We start from the raw sequence: 22,795 nt of genomic DNA on the forward strand, positions 1-22,795 counted from the left end.
TTACCTGATCACGCTCGTTACAGTCTGTATGGTAACACCCATTGTTTCAGGTTCTCTGTGTATATAAAATCTCCCCACTGTATTTTCCACTGCATGCATCCGATGAAGTGAGCTGTAGCTCACGAAAGCTTATGCTCAAATAAATTTGTTAGTCTCTAAGGTGCCACAAGTACTCCTTTTTATCCCTCCCACAGTTCCCCCTGAGGCAGACAGATGAGAGATTTAGGCTCCTGATCTCCTTGGACCTCTTGTGTTTCTATTAGTTTGAAATCAAAATAAATGTAGTCTTGTTTAAAGGTGATTAAACAGGTGTTTAAAAGAGCCTGCTTCAATTTTTATTGAAAAAAATACATGCTAGTGGAAATCACTCATTCCTCATGTTCAGGGGAGTTTGAACTACTGCTCCAGTTTGGTCCCATCTTTATTAATAAATTCTGTTCTCCAATCGCAATAGACCGTAGGGATATTGGGAGCCACTGAGACAACAGGTGCTGGAGGGACACTCAGCTTTCAGCCTCTCTGTGTTCCTTCAAGGACCTGACATCTTCCACCATCCATTCCCCCTGCTGAGTTCTTTCCAGCAGGAAGATGTGTGAATACTCACCTCAGTTTCTGCAGTTTGCAGTCGGGATGTTTCAGTCCTTCACACAGCAGCTTCATTCCTCCCGCCTCTCCCAGGTTGTTCAGCACAAGATCCAACTCAGTCAGGGTCGGTTTGGCCCTGAGAACAGAGGAGAGATTCCCACAGGAACTGGCTGTCAGACCACAATTCATCAACCTGCAGGAGACATAATCAGAGAGGGAAATGAGCACTTCTGTCTGGCCAGTTCCCTCCGTGGGTTTCTAGAAAGAGTCCTTTATTCTGGGAATAAAATCACCCTGCTGTAGTCGTGGATGCTAGGGATCACATAAGGATTTCAGTCCACATGCAGCTTTAGCTCTCAGTGGGCCTAAGAGTGAGAGAATTGTATGATTCCACCAGAGAGAGATGGAGGCCCGGGACCTGAGGTGGGTGCACCCAGAGAGACCCGAAAGGGGACAGGGGTGTAGCTAGCCCTGTAACTGTGACACAGGATTGAATATGTCCACTGCAGCCTAGATGTTGCTCACCAAAGTCTGAATTTGGCCTTTCACAAGGTAGCATTCTAGATACAGGGTTTCCTCTTTCCCGATGGCAGGCTATAAGCCACTGGACAGACTCAGAGCTGGAGTGGAAAAATGAAGTTATTTCAAGGTGCTCGAGGGGAAGGAAAAGCACAGAAAGCCTCCCTCTCCTTGCAACCCGCACTACGGCTGTGCCCTTGCATTCCCCTGAGCCAAAGGTCTGATCCCTTCTCTCTCCACTGTGATGCAAAAGTAGAACCAAAGCAGGCAAGAGCAGAACAGAAGGGGGCATGATAAAGTCCTGCGACTCACTGGCCAGCACGGCTGGCTGTACAAACAGAAGAACATGGTGCAGCTCGCAGAAGGATTTAGCTGCAGGCAAATTCCCCTGCCGGTGAAGGATGTGCAGGAAGAATTCTACCTCCCTCACACAGAATCTCTCTCACACCCTCCCTTAGGCAGGGCTGTAAGAGATTTAGGATTCTGAGGCTTTGTAAGGCCTCTTGTCCTTTCATTTGTCTTAAATCGCAGAAAATGTAACATTGTTTTAAAGATCGTTGTACGAATTGGTTGTTATCAAAGGGAGTGAGATCATGCTTTATTGGACTTACATTTTTAGTGAATATTACTACAACTTCGTCCTCAATTTCAGGGGAGGCGGGGTTGAACGAGGGCTCCTGTTTGGGCTCATCTTTCTTTATACGTTCCATTTTCCAAACATGAGGGGCCATCGGGATGTTGGGAGCCACTGACACGTCAGGGGCTGGAGGGACACTCAGCTTTCAGCCTCGCCATGAGCCTGCAGGGAGCTGACATTACACACCGTCCCCAGACCCTGCTGAGCTCTTTCCAGAAGAGAAACTTAGAAATACTCACCGCAGCTTCTGCAGTTTGCTGTGTGGATGTTTCAGTCCCTCACACAGCAGCTGCACTCCTGAATCCCCCAGGTTGTTCTCCCCTATGTCCAGCTCTGTCAGGGTGGGTTTGGTGCTGAGAAGAGAGGAGAGATCCCCACCACACACGGCCGTGAGATGGCAGTTAGAAAGCCTAGAGGGGACAGATAACCAGAGAGGGAAATGAGCACTTCGGTCTCAGTGGATTTCTAGGAAGATTCCTTTAATTTGGGATTAAAAATTACAGAACTGTAGTAGTGGATGCTGAGGACCACATGACCAGGTGTCGGTTTCAATCCTAGGCATCTGTAGCTTTCATTGATCCTGTGTTCCATACATGAACATTATTCTAAGGCAAAGTTCCCAACCTCCATCTCCTGAGCAAAAACATTTGGGTTTCCCCTACTAAAGAAACTTTATTACACCTGATAGGACAGGAAGGGGAAGAAAAGGAGGGAAAGGAACCTCACTGGAAAGTCTATTGCAGTTTTGTGGATGGGGGCAGCCCATTCTTCTCTCTCTTGCGGCATCATTTCAACTTAGGACTCCGCAAACAAGCTGCCCTCTATGGGATACTCAGTATTGAACATTCAGGGATGGGTGAGTTTTGCCTTGTCTCAAGTCCCCCATCACTCTCCATGTTGCCTGGGCTTGACCACACACTAAAGGAGGCCTCAATTTCCCAAGGGAGGGCAGTCTCACGGGCTGGGCCTACAATGAAAATTGTTACCATCGTTCACCATTGCATTTCTACCAGTGGCAGACTGCCTGCCACATTCTTAACCATTGGAGCGCCTAGCCCTGCTCTTAGGGAAAATGCCACTGTCCGTTGTTAATACCTTTGCAGCTGCACTGGGAGTAGTGCCATTTTGTTAGTGAAATTTGAACAGAACTCTGAGCAGACAATGTAATAAACAGTAACCTAAAGGTGCTTGTGGAAAATTCGTGTGTGTTGGACTCTGACAAAATGATGTGGAAGGGATGCGGCTGGAGAGAGATCAGAAGCTTAGGAGTTAAATTGCAGTGCATTCGGGAAGAACTGAAAGGGTAGATAGAATGACTGAGCCCTGATGTGTTGTACATGTTACGTACAAGTGCACAATGCTAAGAAGAAACCGATAGATGCCAAATGAGTTCCCTTAAGAAACCTCAACTGAATTTCCAGTGATGCGCAAGGCAGGATGCTGAGATGGTGTAAATCAGACAAACTACTTTGAAGTTAGTGGAGCTTTGCTGATTGACAGCAGCTGAGGATCTGGCCCTTAGTGTGGAAACTAAGAAGCACTGGCCATGTGCTTCCTGATCAATCTGCCTCTTACACTCTGTGTGGAGGATCATCCACTCCCTTTCCAGCCAGTTGTCACTTATTTAGGAGTCAAACTGGACTGCAGGCTAACATCCATTGAAAGAAAAAGTTCACCTCCTGGGGAGAAGAGGCAAATGTTCTGCAAACTTCAGTCCTGGCTCTAGTGTTTGATCCGGCAGAATATTGTGCAGCAGTGTGGGGCAGGAATCAGCCCACGCATCTTGTTGATTCGGAGCTGAATACAGCCTTTAGTGGCCGCCTTAGCCATACATTCACATCTAATTTATATGGGTTGGCTCATATAGATCCCGCAAACTTTGACGATGCCATCACTCTTAAAACTGCCCGGAGGGCCATAACATATGAAAATGACCTGCAGCATGCAAGGCTGACTATGCTTCAAAAGAGTGCAAATAAGCAATGCACACTTCCCGCAAGTAGATCTGCCCACCTCCAGAAGAAAATACCTACACCTCTAGCTCCTGCTGACTTGCCATGACCAACTTCATACTGCCAGCTTAATAGCAGGGCTGTCAGGAAGGGGGAGATTGCTTGAGATAAACACCTAACACCACACCCTCAAAGGACAATGCCAGAACTATTAGCCTGGGTGATACTGGCTCCCCCTCCTGCTGGGACACAATATTCCACTTTTACACGAGGGGACCATAGAAGGGTTTAAGGAGACATACCTAGGGAGCTAAGGCAAAGGGAAACAGAGGGTCACACCCTAGAATCTACTAGAGTGTCTGAGGAAGCTAGACCAGCCTAGATCTCCAGCGGAGACGGGGATGGGAGTGATAGGATTCCGGGTAAGATAACTATGCATGTAGACTCTGATGTTTTGAAACCTTTTTTTTCCCTAAAAGGCTTTCTTCTTATTAAATAAACAATACTTGTGTTCTCAGAAGGCTGTTCTGGCCACTGGGTTTGACTAGTCAGAGACTCCCGAAGGGAAGAATCACAGGTGTTGAACCCACTTAGACCCGCAGGATAATCACAGTGGATACACAGGTACTGGCTGAACCGGTCAGACTTGCAGGGCCATCACAGTGAATACAAAGGGGACTGCTACCCTGGGCCTGGTCTAAGAGTGGGGAAGTTGCATGATTCCACCCAGAGAGAAGCAAGGACTAGGGGCCCAGGGCCTGAGGTGGGTGCACTCAAAAAGACCTGAAAGGGGACAGGGTGTAGCTAGCCTTGTAACCATGACATAGGCTTAGGTTTGTCCACTGAGGCCTAGATGTTGCTCACCAAAGGCTGAGTTTGGCCTTTCCCAAGGGAGTATTCCAAATACAGGGTTTCCTCTTTCCCTATGGCACAGTGTAAGCCAATGGGCAGACTCAGCAGCTGGTGAGGAAAAATTAAGTCCCAGCTACAACTCACTTCAAGTCCCTTTCATCGCGTCTTGCTTTATTGTGAAAAACAAGTTTTAAAAGCAAGAGGAAATCAACTCATTATACTGGGTAATAACTTCCCACGACATTGTCAGCTTGAAGGGTAACGGACAGTGCCTCCCCATTAGATAGCTTCCTCCACACCTGCTTCCCCTTTACTTCCTTAACCCTGCCCAGATCAGCCATGGAACCTGGGAACCCCTTACACTGCAGACACCAAGCATGCAGCCTGCAGGAGGATCTGATGTGCATGATATATTTATGCAGCCCATATGACATTCTCAGATTCTCCAAAATCTAAGCTGCCATTTAAACAAAGTAAGTTTCTAGCCCTCATGGCAGCAGAGATCACCTTCTCAATGTGAATCCAGTGTAACACATACAATGACGTTTACCTGAGTTGGCAGACAGCCTGAAACAACAACGCGGGGGTCTGAACTCTCCTGTTGCCTGGTATTCTGACTGGAGTATCAACTTAGTTAATATTGACTCTGAACCATCATCAATGGGCTTTAAATCACTGATCATTTTGGTGGCTGGAAGAGGTAGGAAGGGGTGGGCATGAAACCCAGTAGCTTGTGGATTGGAAGTTGCTACAGAGAAGAAAATGCAGAGACATGGAACAGAGCAAACTCCCAAACACCAGCAAGAGGAAGAGAAACAGAAAGAAGGATGGAGAAGGAAGAGAAACCAAGGGCAGAAATGCAGTGACCTTAAAGGGGAGCAGATTTTCTCACTGATGAGGAATGTGGCAAGAAAGCGCAGCACAAATAATAAACAAAACAATTAGTTACTACATAAACCCATTTTGTCCCCTTGATTGTTGCTATCAGGGGAGGAGTCTATTGTGCATCACAGGGAGTACATTGTATTTATACCCTGGACTACAATTAACCATACAAATCAGGCCTCTTCCCTGAGTGAGTTTCACACCTCTGCCTTCGATGCTTAGATGCACAATATATGTAAAATAGTTTTAAAGATCATAAAGTGGTGTTTAAAATGGGCTTTTCCCTCAGAAGATGAGATTATGCTTCAATTTTTATTCAAAAATCCATTTCAGTGAAGATCACTTTTAGGGGAGTTTGGAATTAGTGCTCCAGTTTGGGACCATCCTTATTTATCACTTCCATTCTCCAAAAATGACCAGCCATCAGGCTGTTGGGAGCCACTGACACACCTGATGCTGGAGGGACACACAGATTTCAGCCTCTCCATGCTCCTACAAGAGCTGACATCACACACCATCCTCATGGCCTGCTGAGTTCTTTACAGAAAGAAACCTGCAAGTACTCACCCCAGTCTCTGCAGTTTGCAGGTTGGATGGTTCAGTCCCTCACATAGTAATCTCACACCCGAGTCTCCCAGGTTGTTCATTGACAGGTCCAGCTCAGTCAGGGTCTGTTTGGTACTGAGAGCAGAAGAGAGATCCCTATAACAAGCGTTGGTAAGATGGCCGTTAGTAAGCCTGCAGGAGACAGATAAACAGAGAGGAAAATGAGCACCTCTGTCTGTCCGGTTCCTCAGTGGGTACCAGTGTGTTCTTAGAAAGAGTCCTTTATTCTGGGAATAAAATCCACAGCATTGTGCTAGTGGATGCTGAGGATCATATGACCATTTGTAGGTTTCAATCCACATGCACCTGTAGCTCTCACTGATCCTTTGTTCCACACACGAATGTTATTCAAAGGCGAAGTTCCCAAACTCCATCCCCTGAGCAGAAACACTTGGGTTTCCCCTAATAAAGAAATTATTATCAATGAGGGGTCAGGGGACGGGAAAGAAAGGGAGCGAAAGGAATCTCACTGGGAAATAATGAACACACTGCTGGAAGGTATGTTACAGTTCTGTGAATGAGGGGGAGCCCATTCTTCTCTCTGTTGCATCATTTCTACTTAGGGCTCAGCAAACAAACCTCCATCTATGGGATACTTAGTGTTGAACATTCAGGACTCAGGGATGGGTTCCATTTTGCCAGCTTTTCAGTCCTCTCTCCCTCTCCCATTTTTTCTGGGCTGGACCATAGACTAGAAAAGGCTGGAATTTCCCTAGGAAGCCGAGTCTCATAGGCTGGGCCTACAGGGCATGTCCACAGTGCAATAAACAACCCATGGCACGGCTGCAGCTGGCCTTGGCCACCTGACTCAGGCTGGCAGGGCTTGGGCTGCAGGGCTATAAAACTGCACTGTAGACATTCAGGCTCAGGCTGGAGCCTGGGCTCTGAGACCCTCCTGCCTTGTGGGGTCTCAGAGCCCGGACTCGTACACTGCAATTTTATAACCCTGCAGCCTGAGCCCCACCAGCTCGAGTCAGCTGAGCTGGGCTCTGAGTCTCGGTCCCACCGGGTTTTTTGTTGTTGTTGTTGCATTGTGGATATACCCACAATGAAATTGTTCTTATAGTCTCTCACCATTTCAACTCCCTTGGTGCAGACTGCCTGCCAGTGTTATTAACCACGGTGTCACCTAACCATGCTCTAAGTAAAAATGAGGGTGTCTGTTGCTACCTGCAGGGGCACTGCACCCGCAGTAGCGCAATGATAGGAAATTATAACAAAGAGACCACATCTTCCTCCATTGGTGGACACCAGACGTCTTTGCCACCCATCTGAACAAGAAGCTACTAGCCTTCTGCTCATACAGATTTTTTCTTTCTGAAACTTTTTAGTAAGGCAAAGTTACAATAAAATACCACATTGTACATTGCTTATTACTTATTCAGGATCCGGTTAATATTCATAGAATCTGGTTAAAGACTCTGGCTTGCTGGTTGGGGAGTTCTCCTCCTCTGAGTATGCTAAAAAGGGTAACCAAATTTCTAAATGCCTATCCTCTTTTTGGCCTCTCGCTTGTGCACGTATTTGATCTGAAAGCATTTCCAGTGCAAGGACAGCACATATTTTACTATACCACAATTCCATAGGAGAAGTCCTACAATTTTCCAATAATGTGCAATACAAAGTCTTACTGCTAACAATAAAAAAGAAATTAATTTGTTTTTCAGTTTAAAACATAGATCACGTACTGGAGCATTAATTAAGCAGGTCAGGGCATCTCCCAGGAAGCTGGCATTTTGTCATAAGATGAAAATCTTTAACAATTTCCTCCCAAAACTATCAAATTCTTGGACACAACAACCACATATGCAAGTATGTCCCCCTTTTCCTGCAACCCCTCCAAGAGAGCACCTCCTTAGTAGCAAAAAATATAATGGATCTTAACTGAAGCAACATGCCATGAATACAGTATTTTATAAAAAAAATTATTTATGAGCTACACAAATTGAAGATGTATATCCCCTTTGTCATATAGGGACCCGCTCATCCAGATCAATTTCTTTGTCCAAATCCTTCTCCCATATTTTCATCTGGGTTGTTTTCTCATCAAAATCTTTTTCAATCAAAATTGTATATGTCTTAGCAATTAAACCTTTTGTTCCAGCTTGCTCCTGGGGCAACTCCTGAAATTCGGTTAAAGGTCTAGATAGCGCAGTCTTGTAACTAGATTTTACAATAAAGTGTTCGACTTGTAAATATTGAAAATACAGGATTTTTACCTTATTACATATCTCTTGGTGTGATTTTAAATCAGGACCCCGGAACAGCTGTCCAAATTGAGTCATCTCAGCTCCTACCCACAATGAATAGTCACTTTGATATTTTCTAGGGATAATTTCCTGATTATTAATGACTATACCTAAGGAAGAGGGCCTTTCGCAACACAAATTTAAAAAAAAATTGTCCAAAGTGGCTAAGGTAGACTGGATGAATGGGTGACTTTTATTTTTGGTGACCTACATTTTTTCTTAAACCAATAATTACTATAAATAGCTGCGTCTGAGCTCCAGTCTTGTTCAAGTTTTACCCAATGTTCAGATGGTCTATTGTGAACCTAATTTATCATATATTTTCCATTGTGATGCATAATAAGAAGAAGACGACGAATTAGGGGGACACTAGTCCAATTCACTTTATAGACTTAAACAGAACTTTAGAACTCACCTTTTGTCTTTTATGTTTCCATATTAATTTTAATAGCACATCCTGCCATGTTTTTAATCTCATGTCAGGGATACCAACAGAGATCCACAGAAACAAAAATAATAACTTTGGGACGAAATTCATCTTTACCGAGGCTGCCATACCTACCCAAGAAATTTCATATTAGTTCCATTCTTCCAAGTACTTTATTATTTTATTTCACAGTGGAGGATAATTTGCCTTTAAAAAGAATTTGTATGTTTCTCCACAATATTTATTCCTAAATATTTTAAAGATTCCTTAGTTCTTTTAAATGTATGTACCTGCCAACAGTTTGTTTTGACCCCTTCAGGAATATCAATTCCTAAAAATTTCAGATTTGTCATCCTTTATTTTGAAAACTGATACCTGCCCAAATTCCAAAATCAATTATCCTATCATTTTTAATGAGGCTTCTGGATCCTGCAAATACAACAAGACATCAGCATACAAGCTATTTTGTGTTTTAATCTAGGAGATGTTTTGATGCCTTTTCTAGGGGCTGTTTTTCACATTTATTGCAAATGGCTCCATTGCCAAAGCAAACAATAGGGAGGATAAGGAACAACCCTGTCTCATACCCCTAAACAAATTAAAGGGAGGGGAGTGATGACCATTAACCAAAGCAGACACTTGAGGATGAGAATGCAAGGCCAAAATGCCTGTAGAAATACCCATAACTATTTCACATTTGGGGACAATGTATACCTTCAGATCAGCGGCACTGCTATGGGTACCCGCATGGCCCCACAGTATGCCAACATTTTTATGGCTGATTTAGAACAACGCTTCCTCAGCTCTCGTCCCCTAAGGCCCCTACTCTACTTGCGCTATATTGATGACATCTTCATCATCTGGACCCATGGAAAAGAAGCCCTTGAGGAATTCCACCATGATTTCAACAATTTCCATCCCACCACCAACCTCAGCCTGGTCCAGTCCACACAAGAGATCCACTTCCTGGACACTACAGTGCTAATAAACAATGGCCACATAAACACCACCCTATACCGGAAACCTACTGACCGCTATTCCTACCTGCATGCCTCCAGCTTTCACCCTGACCACACCACACGATCCATCGTCTACAGCCAAGCTCTGCGATACAACCGCATTTGCTCCAACCCCTCAGACAGAGACAAACACCTACAAGATCTCTGTCAAGCTTTCTTACAACTACAATACCCACCTGCAGAAGTAAAGAAACAGATTGATAGAGCCAGAAGAGTTCCCAGAAGTTACCTACTACAGGACAGGCCTAACAAAGAAAATAACAGAACGCCACTAGCGGTCACCTTCAGCCCCCAACTAAAACCCCTCCAACGCATTGTTAAGGATCTACAACCTATCCTAAAGGATGACCCAACACTCTCACAAGTCTTGGGAGACAGGCCAGTCCTTGCCTACAGACAGCCCCGCAACCTGAAGCAAATACTCACCAACAACCACATACCACACAACAGAACCACTAACCCAGGAACTTATCCTTGCAACAAAGCCCGTTGCCAATTGTGCCCACATATCTATTCAGGGGACACCATCACAGGGCCTAATAACATCAGCCACACTATCAGAGGCTCGTTCACCTGCACATCCACCAATGTGATATATGCCATCATGTGCCAGCAATGCCCCTCTGCCATGTACATTGGTCAAACTGGACAGTCTCTACGTAAAAGAATAAATGGACACAAATCAGATGTCAAGAATTATAACATTCATAAACCAGTCGGAGAACACTTCAATCTCTCTGGTCACGCAATCACAGACATGAAGGTCGCTATCTTAAAACAAAAAAACTTCAAATCCAGACTCCAGCGAGAAACTGCTGAATTGGAATTCATTTGCAAATTGGATACTATTAATTTAGGCTTAAATAGAGACTGGGAGTGGCTAAGTCATTATGCAAGGTAGCCTGTTTCCTCTTGTTTTTTCCTACCCCCCCCCACCCCCCAGATGCTCTGGTTTAACTTGGATTTAAACTTGGAGAGTGGTCAGTTTAGATGAGCTATTACCAGCAGGAGAGTGAGTTTGTGTGTGTATGGGGGTGGGGGTGGGGATGTGAGAAAACCTTGATCTATGCAGGAAATAGCCCGACTTGATTATGTAAAGAGTTGTCACTTTGGATGGGCTAGCACCAGCAGGAGAGTGAATTTGTGGGGGGGGGTGGAGGGTGAGAAAACCTGGATTTGTGCTGGAAATGGCCCACCTGTTGATCACTTTAGATAAGCTATTACCAGCAGGACAGTGGGGTGGGAGGAGGTATTGTTTCATATTCTCTGTGTGTATATAAAGTCTGCTGCAGTTTCCACGGTAAACATCTGATGAAGTGAGCTGTAGCTCACGAAAGCTCATGCTCAAATAAATTGGTTAGTCTCTAAGGTGCCACAAGTACTCCTTTTCTTTTTGTAGAAAACTGATTTCCAAAACCAAACCATACCAAAATCTGCCTGAAGTACTCCCACTCCAGCCAGTCAAAGGCTTTCTCAGCATCCAAAGAAAGCAGCACACAGGAAGAATTGCTAGAATTAACATTATAGATCAAACTGAGAGTTCTTCTGATATTATCAGAGAGATGCCAGGAACCCTACTGGGACCTGGAGCTTTGTTGGATATTAAAGTCATAATTACAACTTAAAATTCCTCTGCAGCAATTCGCCTATCATGAGCTGCCCCATAATCCATTGAGAGTTGAGGTAGCATCACACTTCTCAAATATCTATTTATAAGTTCAGGGTTTGGCTGTTATGAAGTGTACTAACTATGGACAAGTTAGCAAACAATTCAGAGATCTCTTTGATGCCGGTTACCAAATCTCCCTTTTTATTTCTAATCAAGGGGAAGGCTGATTTCTGTTTTAACTTTCTGGGGAAAAGCCGATCAGCCTTATTGTCCTTTTCATAATATTTTTGTTGAATATATATAAGTGTTTACTCGGCTGTACCTGTTTGTAACAAGCTAATCTTCCCTCTTATCTCAATTATTTTCTTATACACTCTTGTATGTTCTGTCGATTTATGTCTACCTTCCAAAATAGAAAGTTTATTAACCAAACTCTCTTCTTCATGCTCTCTCGTCTTTTTGAGGTATGGTGCTTTATTTATAAGGCGCTCCCTCATTATCACCTTTTTGGCATCCCAGAACTCACTTTTATTGATCTCTTTCTAATTACTATATATACACACTTCTGAAAATTGTATTCCAGCTCTTTAATTCTAAGGGGGTCATATAACAAAGCTCTTTTTTTAATAAATTAGCCAAGGTCCTAGAATAAAAATCATATAAATACTGAAATAAGATCCATAAGTAGCAGAATATGTACCGTTCCCAACATCCAGATTCATCTCCTGCCAGACATTTTCCAAGTGATGCAACAAATTTGCACTTGCTTTTCCCAAAAGCCCTCTGGGTACATTTGATCGATCCAAAGTGGGATTAAGCACCTTGTTAAAATCCCCCCTAGAATAATATCCCCGTCCCTAAAACTTCATAAACCCCTAAAAAACTATTAACAAAGGAAGCTTGCCCTTGACTGGGAGCAGGTACATTGGCTAATGTGAGAAGTTTATCTTTCAAGGGCCCCTGAATTAAAATATATCTGCCTTCTGTATCTATGAGTTGTGCTGAAAAAATAAAATGGAAGCATTTAGCAAAGAATATTGCCATCCTTCTTCTATTAGATTGCCCTGGGGAGACAAGGTAGTTTATTATTTATCATCATTTTTCTTCAAGTGTGTTTCCTGTAACTAGATTACACTAGGAAAATCTTTTTTTCAGTGAGCAGAATACACTTCTCCTTTTTGTTGGACTGTTCATCCCCCTTAACATTAACAATCATTGCACAATAAACTCACCTATAACTCCCAAGCCTGTTCTCACCCAGTATATTACCCCAGCCAGATGCCATGTCCCCATTACATTTGTGCCTGTTCTTTAAGTAAGATATTTTAGATAGAGTTCACATCCTACACATAGTCATTTTAAGATTCACATACATCACTTTTCCTTTTTTTAACACCTGCATTAGTGTACCTTGACTCTGCATCTGATTTACTATAATTTTCAATTCTGCTCCCCAAGTTTTTAGTATAATTTTTCTGTTGAAACATATAACAGTATTTAACATGTTTCTGTTCTCTTATCCTCTGTTTCCCTCTCATTCCCCTCCCTATGCATTCTCCCACTGTCATCTGGTCCCCTTTATCAGTGAAAGCAGCAAAGAGTCCTGTGGCACCTTATAGACTAACAGACGTATTGGAGCATAAGCTTTTGTGGGTGAATACCCACTTTGTTGGATGCATGTATCCGACGAAGTGGGCATTCACCCACAAAAGCTTATGCTCCAATATGTCTGTTAGTCTATAAGGTGCCACAGGACTCTTTGCTGCTTTTATAGATCCAGACTAACATGGCTACCCCTGATACTTTATCAGCGAGAATCCAGACTTTCCTTATGTCCTCGGGGGCATGTTAGCTCCCAACTGAAGGGAGGTTTTCTTTTCTTTCTTTTTTTAATGTTTCAAGAACCAAGCCTTATATAATCTTATCAAACACCTTTGTAATATTGAGCATTCTGAGATTATAATGCTATCTTTGAGTTAATTTATTCTTAAAATATTCCACCATAGATGATCCATTTCCAATTAATGTAAATTTTGGAATGTTTGTGATTACTTTAAAGTCAAACTGACTTCAATAAGGCAGATCTAGGTCTCCTGCTATTTTGTTATTAATTTTTGTTTATACAATATAAATATAAATCACAACATTAAAAAAACTATAATCTTATAACCATTAAGGATACTGTATCCACACAGAGTAAACTATCCTGCATGCAGCTTCCATTTAACTCTAACCCTTTGTCACTATAACCACATGGATATAATATCCATTATTTATTGTAATGTCTTGAAATACTGATTGTGTTCTTTGGGATGTGGACTTTTTACTTTGCTCTCATGTCTGTCCAGTTGTCTTAATGATGCATCTTTTTGAGCTATTTTGGTCTCTTTGATCTCACTGATTCTTGGCAACCTGGAGGACCGATGTCCTTCATCCCCTTCAGATTGTTCTTGAGCTGATTTGCCTGTACCCATATCCATAAGTACTGGTTTCCTCTCTTTTGGACCTGAGACAGATATCTGCTTTTCCATCTAAAGGCCAATCTAAATGGGAAACCCCTCTTGTATCTTATATTGTTCTCTCTAAGAATTGTGGTCACCTAGTAAATTCTCTTCACTTTCTAAGGGTTGCTGTTGCTAGATCTGAGAACATTTGTATGGGCTGATTAAGAATCATCAGTGATTCAGCTCTCTCCCTCATCACCCTCAGTATTTTATCCTTGTCTTGATCGCAGTGTAGATGGACAACCCTATCTCTGGTCTGGAGCCTGCTTGGGGTCTGGGGAAAAGAGATCTGTGAGCCCTCTCAGTATGAATGCATCTTTATTACCCAGTATTAATGGTATGAAAAATATCGACCAATGTGTCCAGCAGATTTCTCCCTTGAGTCTCCTCTGGAAAACCTTTAATCCTTATGCTATTCCTGCATTCTCTAATTTTCATGTCCTGCAGCTTCAATTCTATTTCTTGTTCTTTTTTTTTTTTTTTAATTATTTGGATTCTTCAATCTTGATTAGTAATTCCGTTGGATTGTTCATTTAATCCTATTTCCACATCTGTTAGTTTATCATTAATTTTATTTTTAACTCTTTAATGTAAGGCTGCATTACTCTTCCCTCATTTCCTTATTCATTCCTTTGATTTCTAACAGCAGGTCCTTCAAATCAGCCTTAGTGACTGGTGCTTCTCCACAGTTTGTTTGCTGAAGGGCCGTTACTACTTTTTATGGCCATGTCTTTGTTTTGGGGGAGTCAGATGTTTGTACACAGGAGATCTTTCCTTTCCCAGACATCTACATCTTCTTGTCTTTCCTTCCTGCTTGTTACACCTCTCTCAAGATGGCTGCCACCACACTTCCCCTTTGTTTGTCTGACCTTTCCAAAATGGCCACTGATGACACACTTCCTCCCCCGGACACAATAGTACAATTTTAATTATTATTTTTTTAAATCTCATTGCACTCATCCTCTGTCTCTTTACAGGATGATGAGGGTCCAGTTCAACATCTCCACATTTGCATAGTAATTATTAATATATTCTGCAAGCTGAGGGCTCTGGATTCTGTTGTTGGATATTCTCCCTCAGAGTCAGCTCTCTGAGATTGGGAGCTATCCAGCTTCCTTCAGCCTTCTGTTTAAAACTGGCTCCAAGAGGGGTTATTCATATTTAGGGCACAGATCTGTGGATTCAGTTTGTCTTAGTTCTTTTTATCTTCTTAAATTGTTTTAATTTCTCCCCAGTTTATTGCGGAGAGATAGATTAAACCACTATCTTGTTTATTGTTTGAGCCATGCCCCCATGCTCACCGAGATTTTAAAGAGCTGACTGAGGAGCTCACTGGGCCATTAAAGTTGGTTTTCAGTAAGTCTTGGAACAGTGGGGAAGTTCCAGAAGGCTGGAAGAAAGCTAGTATTGTGCCAATATTTAAAAGGGTAAATGGAATGAACCAGGTAATTATAGGTTTGTCAGCCTGACATTGATCCCAGGCAAGTTAATGGAGTGGCTGATCTGGGACTTGTTTAATAAAGAATTATAGAAGAGAAATACAGTTTAGTGCCAATCAGTATGGTTCTATGAAAAATATGCCCTGTCAAACTAATTTGATATCTCTTTATGATGAGATTACAGATTTGATTGATAAAGAAACAGTACTGATGTAATATACGTAGACTTCTGCAAGGCATTTCACTTGCTACTGCAAGACATTTTGATTAGAATGATACAAAATTAACATGGCACACATTAAAATGGATTAAAAACTAGCTAACTGGTAGGTCTTAAAACGTAACTGTAAATGGGGAGTCATCACTGAGGTGTATTTCTAGTGGGGTCTCATAGGAAGCAGTTCTTGACCTTATGCTATTTAACATTTTTATCAATGACCTGGAATAAAACAAAAAATCATTTCTGATAAAGTTTGCAGATGGCACAAAAATTGGGGGAGTGGTAAATAATGAAGAGGACCGGTCATTGATACACAGTGGATCGCCTGGTAAGCTGGATGCAAGCAAACAAATATACGTTTTAATAAGGCCAAATGTAAATGTATACATCTAGGAACAAAGAATGTAGGTCATACTTATAGAATGGAAGACTTTGTTCTTGGAAGCAATGACTCTGAAAAAGATTCGGGGATAGTGGTTGATAATCAGCTGAATATGATCTCCCAGTGCAACGCTGTGGTCAAAAGAGCTAATGTGATCCTTGGATGCATAACGAAAGGAATCTCAAGCAGGAGTATAGAGGTTATTTTACCTCTGTATGAGGCTCTTGTGTGATATTGTGTCCAGTTCAGGTGTCCACAATTGAAGAAAGATGTTGATAAATTGGAGTGGGTTCAGAGAAGATCCATGAGAATGATTAACGGATTAGAAAACCTGTCTTATAGTGATAGATTCAAGGACCTCAATCATTTTAGTTTAACAAAGAGAAGTTTAAAGGGTGACTTGATCACAGTCTATAAGTACCTACATGGCGTACAAATATTTTATAATGGGCTCTTCAATCTAGCAGAGGAAGGTATAATAGGATCCAATTGCTGGACACTGAAGCTAGACAAATTCAGACTGGATATGAGGCATACATGTTAAGTGAGAGTAATTAACCATTGGAACAATTTAGGAAGGGTCATGGTGGATTCTCCATTCACTGGCAATGTTAAAATCAAGACTGGATGTTTTTCTAAAAGATATGCTCTAGGGGAAGTTTCTAAAAGATATGCTCTAGGGGAAGTTCTATGGCCTGTGTTCTAGACGAGGTCAGTCTGGATGACAGTGGTCCGTTATGGAATCATAGAATCTATGAATCTATAGTCCCGAGAAGAGTGCTAGCAAGGGATGTCTTCTCTATCCCTGGAGGAGGATGCTCCTGCATACCTTGATTCCAGCCCATTATAACAAAAGCAGTGGCACATCTCAGAAGAGACAAGGGTTCTACAATCCTCAGAGCCTCACACTGGCCAGGACAGGTACGGCTCTCAGCTGTGGTGCAGATGATCCCATCAGGCTGAGAGTCTAGTCTTGGATCATCATGTAAAATGAAGACACCTTGCTCCATCCTACGCTGGAGCCCTCTCCCTGACAGCTTGGCTCCGGACAGAGTACAGGGCCATAGACAAAAGCGCATGGCTTATGTCTTCCTGGAATCGTATCAGCCAACTATGAGAAGTACCGATAATGTCCAGTGAAAAGGGTTTCTGGTGGGATGCAGACATGTCCATGGGACCCCTGTATTTGCGCCACAGAAAAACAGCTTGACTGACTCCTTCATCTGAGTCTACACTAAAGACTAACTCCATCCAGGGGCATTTGTCAGCCATTCCAGCCTATCAGGAAGCAGACAAAGTGTCTCTGCAGCCGTTATCCTCTGGTTCATATGGGGATTGACACTTCTGAACACCCATTAAACAGCTCCTGTGTCATAAGCTCCTTTTGAAGCATTCGTTTCAACTTGAGCTTAATTTTCTTACGTGGAAGATCATTTTCCTACTGAGCATGACTGTAACTCAGATAGCAAATGAGTCTCAGACTCTACTCACTGATCCACCTTACCAGACATTACAAAGCTAAGGTCATAGTATAGACTCCTCTGAGATTCATTCCCAGGAGCATCTTGAACTTTCACCTAAATGTGCCCATCATCCTGGCTACGTGTTTCTCACAGCTCTTGTCTCACATACCTCATGCTGGAGGACACATACCCTCTGCAGCACGCATCTCATGTTAGGGGACAAGGTAGGGATTCGGATAATATGGACTAGAGCAGAGACCTTGGGCCTGCAGGGATCGGCTGTCACCAGCCCTGCAGCATCGCAGAGAGCCCTCTGCAGCCCTGCTGTCATGGGAGTGAGCGAGCGGGGCCATGCCAACGGAGCTGCAGAGGGCTCCCTGCACTGCCACTGGGCTGGTGACACCTGCGCGTGCAAGGTGTGGAGGGGAGGCTGCAGTCCCAGCAGGGCAGAGCAGATGTCATGAACAAAACCGCCTCCAGGCTTGGTTGCCTAGCAACCCAATGAGCTCAGCTGGGACCAATAAACCCTCACTAAGTCACAGTGCGACTGATCAAAAGAGCCAACAGATCATCATTGAAGCCTGTAGCAAGAACAGTACAGTGGCTGCTTAATGCGTTCCACACCTACATTGGCACCAGACCTCCCACCTGTCCAGCCTTTGCCTGCTCCACTCCAGCCAAGCTCCTGCCTGCCTCTGAACTCCTGAGTCCTAACTCTGACACCGGCTGGTCTCCTGACCACAACCTGAGCTCTGCCCTTTGGTTCTGTTCTGACCCCTGACTCTGACCACCGGCTTGTCTCCTGACCACAACTCTGGTTCTGCCCTCTGATTCTGCTCCAACCACTAGGCCAGACTCCTGCTCCGCCCACTAGGTTGCACCACCTACACCTTGGTGTGTGACAGCAGAGAACCCAGACCAGGACTCTGCTCTGCCACACCAGAACCATAGCCTTCCCTGCAGGTGATTTCTGCAGGTGCAAGTGCAACCCACACACCTCCTGGGTGTGGTGTTCTGTCCCATCTAGTGGCACCCTGTCCCATCTAGTGGCACCGAGTCCACTTAGAGTGAGAGAGAGATAAAATGAGTCTGCTCTACAGCCGTAGCTAACAGGCAGTTGGCTTTTAGCTCATGCTGTAGAGGCTCATGCACTAAACTCCAGAGGTCCCCGGTTCGATCCTGCCCACTGGCAACCAGGGTCTGTCGGCGTTACACAAGTGCAAGAAGGCTGTGGTGCTGGCAGGGCAGAGCAGTCTTGGCTGGGGCTGTCTGTTCTACCCCCTGAAGACCACTCCAGCCGCTGCACCTTCCTCCTGCAGGGATCAGCGTAGGAGGCAGCGCAGGGAGCTCTCTACGGCCCCACTGTCATGGAAGTGAATGAGAGGGGACATGCCCCTGCCTCCTGACTATCCAAACTCCCAATTATCCATATAAAATCTGTGTCCCCCAAGCTATTTGGGCAATAGGGAGTATACGGTAAATGGAAATTTATATTCCTGAGCACCTAAACAATTCTATGTAGTCACTACAGCAGACAGGGTCAGGAGAGCTACGGTGCTGTAGAACTTCCGGGATAACAGCAATAATAGGAGGGTTTTGAAAAGGAAAAAAAAGCGTCTTACTTTAGTTTCTTTAATTTACAGTTTGGATCCTTCAATGCTTGACAGAGCAGGTAAATAGGTGAACGTGTCGGCTCATCCCAATGCTGTTCCCTAAAAAGAGAGAATAGAAATTTTCTATGTTGATCTCTGGAAACAGATTTTAATTCTCTTTCCTGAACATGATAATATCCTCTCAGATGGCGTAATCATACACTGCATATAAGTTACTCCATGAGTCTGTGAGTGGGATTCACAAGGGAGCCATCCCATGGTCACACACACACACACACACACACACACACACAAGCAAAACATGACACTGCACATCACAGGTGAAAGTAGGACGGTACGGGCCAGTACGGTGCACCGGTAAGAAGTGGCCGCCGGTACCGGCCCGTACACAGCCGATGTTAAAACACTGCCATGGCAGCACTTTAACATTACTGCCCCTTTTGCCACCTCTCCCTCCCCAGGGCCACGGACATGGGGGAGCAAACGGGGCAGCTGCTGCTGCTTTAAATCACCGCCGGAGCCCCAGGTGGTGCAGGTTGGGCAGCGTGGAAGGGCTGGCTGGGAGAGGCTGACTCCCCCAGTCCAACCCCTTCTGCCCGAGGCCCCACCCCTTCCAGGGTCCCAGAGTCAGGTCCCCATACCAGTAAGTCTTTTACGTTACTTTCACCCCTGCTGCACACACTTCTCCCTCTGAGGAGAGGATGAGAGAACAAATACCACCTGACAGTGTCTCATGTCTTAATGCTGGCAATCCCTCAGATGATAGTGATGAGCATGCTACTGGCAATCCCTCAGATGATAGTGATGAGCATGCTATAAGAACCGGTATAAAACAGAAGGGCTTGAAATGGACTCGAGCATTGCACTGTTTTTTTCGGGGCTGGTAAAAGTCTACCAGCTTGAAGACATGAATCCAGAAAAATAGATGAAGTGAGCTAAAGCTTATGCTCTAATAAATTTGTTAGCCTCTAAGGTGCCACAAGTACTCCTTTTCTTTTTACGGATACAGACTAACACGGCTGCTACTCTAGAACCTCTCTGCATTCCCTGTTCCCAGCCACCCATAATCACCTCACTCTTGCCCTCACATATTTTGCGCAAAGTGCAGCATGCACTGAAAATATGGGGCAGATTTTTTTTCTGTCATCAGTTAACACATGTTCAGTGAATTGGCCCTCTTCTGATTCCGGCACCCTTTTCCAGTGTCCCATCTCTGTGGCAGGGGACAAGATTATGCAGATGTGAATCCCCTTACTGAGACATGGGAGGGAGTGGGACCTTCCTGGAGTGTTTGGCCTGGGTCAGAAGGAGCACCCCTGCGGGGGTGAGAGGCCTACAGGGGTGGAGGAGGAGGAGATTATTGACCCTCCACATGAGGTGAAGAAAAGGATAGGTGTGTGGGGATGTTTTTGCTTTTCCCCCTCCCTCTTCCACTTAACAGTAACTTGTGTAACTCAGATTTTAAAGATCCTTTTTGTGCCTTGCCCTGAATGTCACTATTTGGGCACCCAGCTTAAGCAGTTGTGTTTCTTCAGTGAACACCTTAATGTGGTTGAGAGGGTGACTCTCTGCAGCCCCAGAGCAGCGCCATCTTCCTGGCCTCCTTGGAAACAGGAGGCAGCAGGGCTCACAAGTGTCATTCCAGCTGAGGGAACAGAAAGTCACACACACACACCTCCACAAGGTCCTTTCAGTTTTACGGTTGAAATCACCGTACTTTGGTGCTTTGGTACTTAATGCCTCATTGACATGTCACCTGACTGCCCAGATTCTCCCATTGATCTGAAGTTCAGCCGTAAGACCTTTGTCACTCGTACTGCTGCCATCTTTCCTTTTTAAATGACCTTCTCCCTCCACAATGTATGTTTCTCTACTTAAGGAATTATGTAGGTGTGTTTCCATCTCAGACACTACTTACAAACGTGGCTGCTTGGGTGGCCGTAGGGAATCTTCATTCGGGTCTTCAAATCCAAACATGCACAGATTTAGATAGAGCGTCTCCAGCTTACGACAGTTTTTTAGACAGAATGAAAGAGCCACTTGGTCCATTTTGGTAAAATTATATTCAGCTAAATACAGCTCAGTGAAGCGATTGAGTGCACTTTGCACAAAACTCTCTTCTTGAATTTCATACAAACAGTGAAACTCCTCAAGCTGATAAATCATCTCAGCATTACGTTTAAAGGATGACAACTCCTCATCAGGCTCCAAGAACAGCTCCTCAGACTCCAGGGACAAAGACGATATTTTTGGTTTTGTTTTAACCCACTGTAGTAAATCTGGTTTAATTTTGGGAGAAATTTTGCAGCTAAGTTTTTTCTCCATGTCCTCCATTCTCTCTTCATTTAAGAGACCAAACAAGAATCGCACTGTTAACATTAAGTAATTTCTAGATTTTCCATAGTTTTCTAACAATTTTTTCACATTGTTCATAGCACTTCCTGAATCTTCCACGGTTGTTGTTTCTTCTTTCTCCAACACGTAAAACAAAGCTGCAAAAAACTCTTGAAAACTCAAGTGAATGAAGCTGTAGACACACTCACAGTCAATATCTTTTTGAAACATGTTCTCATTCAGAAAGAGAGAGTCAGATACATCTAAGCCGTGCTTCTTGATTTCTTCTTCCCCAAAGAGTATTTTCTGCCTCCAGATTCCATCTGCAGCCAAGGAGCAAAGTCCCTTCAAGTTAGCTGGTGTGTGCTTCTTTGAATTGCTGCTGTGACCCTTTAATAAACTGAAAAGATAGAGCATATATACACCAGTGATTGTTTTGGATGTTTGTGCAAGATCTTCACCTGCTTCCATCTGTTGTTTCAGAACCGTGCAAATTATCCAACATACAATGGGGACAAAGCACATGGTGAAGAGCATTTCATTTTCTTTGACAAAGTTAAAGGCCTTTCTTGCTTTTTCTTCATTCCCAAAAAACTTGTGGAAATATTCCTCCCGCTCAGCTGCAGAAAACCCCAAGATCTCTGCATAACGTGCACATTCCAAACACTGTCTGAGTTTCTCCAGAGCAGTTGGTCTCGTAGTGATTATTACATAGGATTCAAAAAGAACAGTTTTCCGAAGTAAACTGCTCAATGTAATTTCCATTGGCTGCTTCTCACAGGGATCAGAGCATAGACTGTCTTCTGGCTGATCCAAGGAAAATCTCAATTCATCAAAACCATCAATTATAAACAGGAGTTTCTCTGGATTTATCAAAATCTCTTCAACTGGTGCATTTTTATTAGGACAATTCTTTAAAATCAAATCAGCAATTCTTCCTTGCTCACTGCCAAAGTTCACTTCCCTACAATTTATGTAGAAAGCATAATCAAACTTTTCTTTATAAAGCTCTCCAGCTGCCCAGTCAAACATAATCTTTCTTGCTGTCATTGTTTTTCCAATCCCTGCAGCTCCTAGCAGCACAACAATTTGTGGTGTTTGTCCATCTTCATCACATTTAAATAAATTACCCAGGGTGATAGAACTAGCTCGCTTAGTCATTATTTCTTCATGTCTCCATCCCAAGGTCATTATTTCATGTTCTCTTTCCTTTTTGTGACAATGTTTCTTTACAATAATCAGCTTTGTGTATCTGCTGTTTAGAGTCACGTTCTCACCAAGACGAGAGTTCAAGTCTTTTATTATTCTGTACTTGTTTTGTATGTGTTCTCTATATTTCACCCTGTAATCTAAGGTAGTGACATGAAGCATTAGAAATATGGAATCAGAAATTCAGAAGAAAGACTTACCACTAATGTTACAGTACAGCTATTTAAACAATAATAATGCTACTTTAAGATTATACTGCAACTTCCAGCACTAAGTATCCCAAAATCAATT

At 43.5% G+C, this 22,795-nt stretch overlaps 1 protein-coding gene across 3 annotated transcripts in view; it reads right to left on the bottom strand.

The window, feature by feature from the left end:
* LOC125638526 (NACHT, LRR and PYD domains-containing protein 3) overlaps positions 1-22,795 on the bottom strand; it is a 60,776-nt gene that overhangs the window by 25,379 nt on the left and 12,602 nt on the right. For all 3 annotated transcript variants that reach the window (XM_048854414.2, XM_075129283.1, XM_075129284.1), the window contains exons 5-9: positions 20,880-22,644; positions 18,971-19,060; positions 5,998-6,168; positions 1,981-2,151; positions 605-778 (exon numbers count right to left, since the gene is read on the bottom strand). In XM_048854414.2, the coding sequence (XP_048710371.2) occupies positions 605-778; positions 1,981-2,151; positions 5,998-6,168; positions 18,971-19,060; positions 20,880-22,644 (2,371 nt within the window). The remainder of the gene's footprint in view (positions 1-604; positions 779-1,980; positions 2,152-5,997; positions 6,169-18,970; positions 19,061-20,879; positions 22,645-22,795) is intronic.

Source organism: Caretta caretta, chromosome 6 (assembly GCF_965140235.1).
Source record: "Caretta caretta isolate rCarCar2 chromosome 6, rCarCar1.hap1, whole genome shotgun sequence".
Classification (NCBI taxonomy): domain Eukaryota; kingdom Metazoa; phylum Chordata; order Testudines; family Cheloniidae; genus Caretta; species Caretta caretta.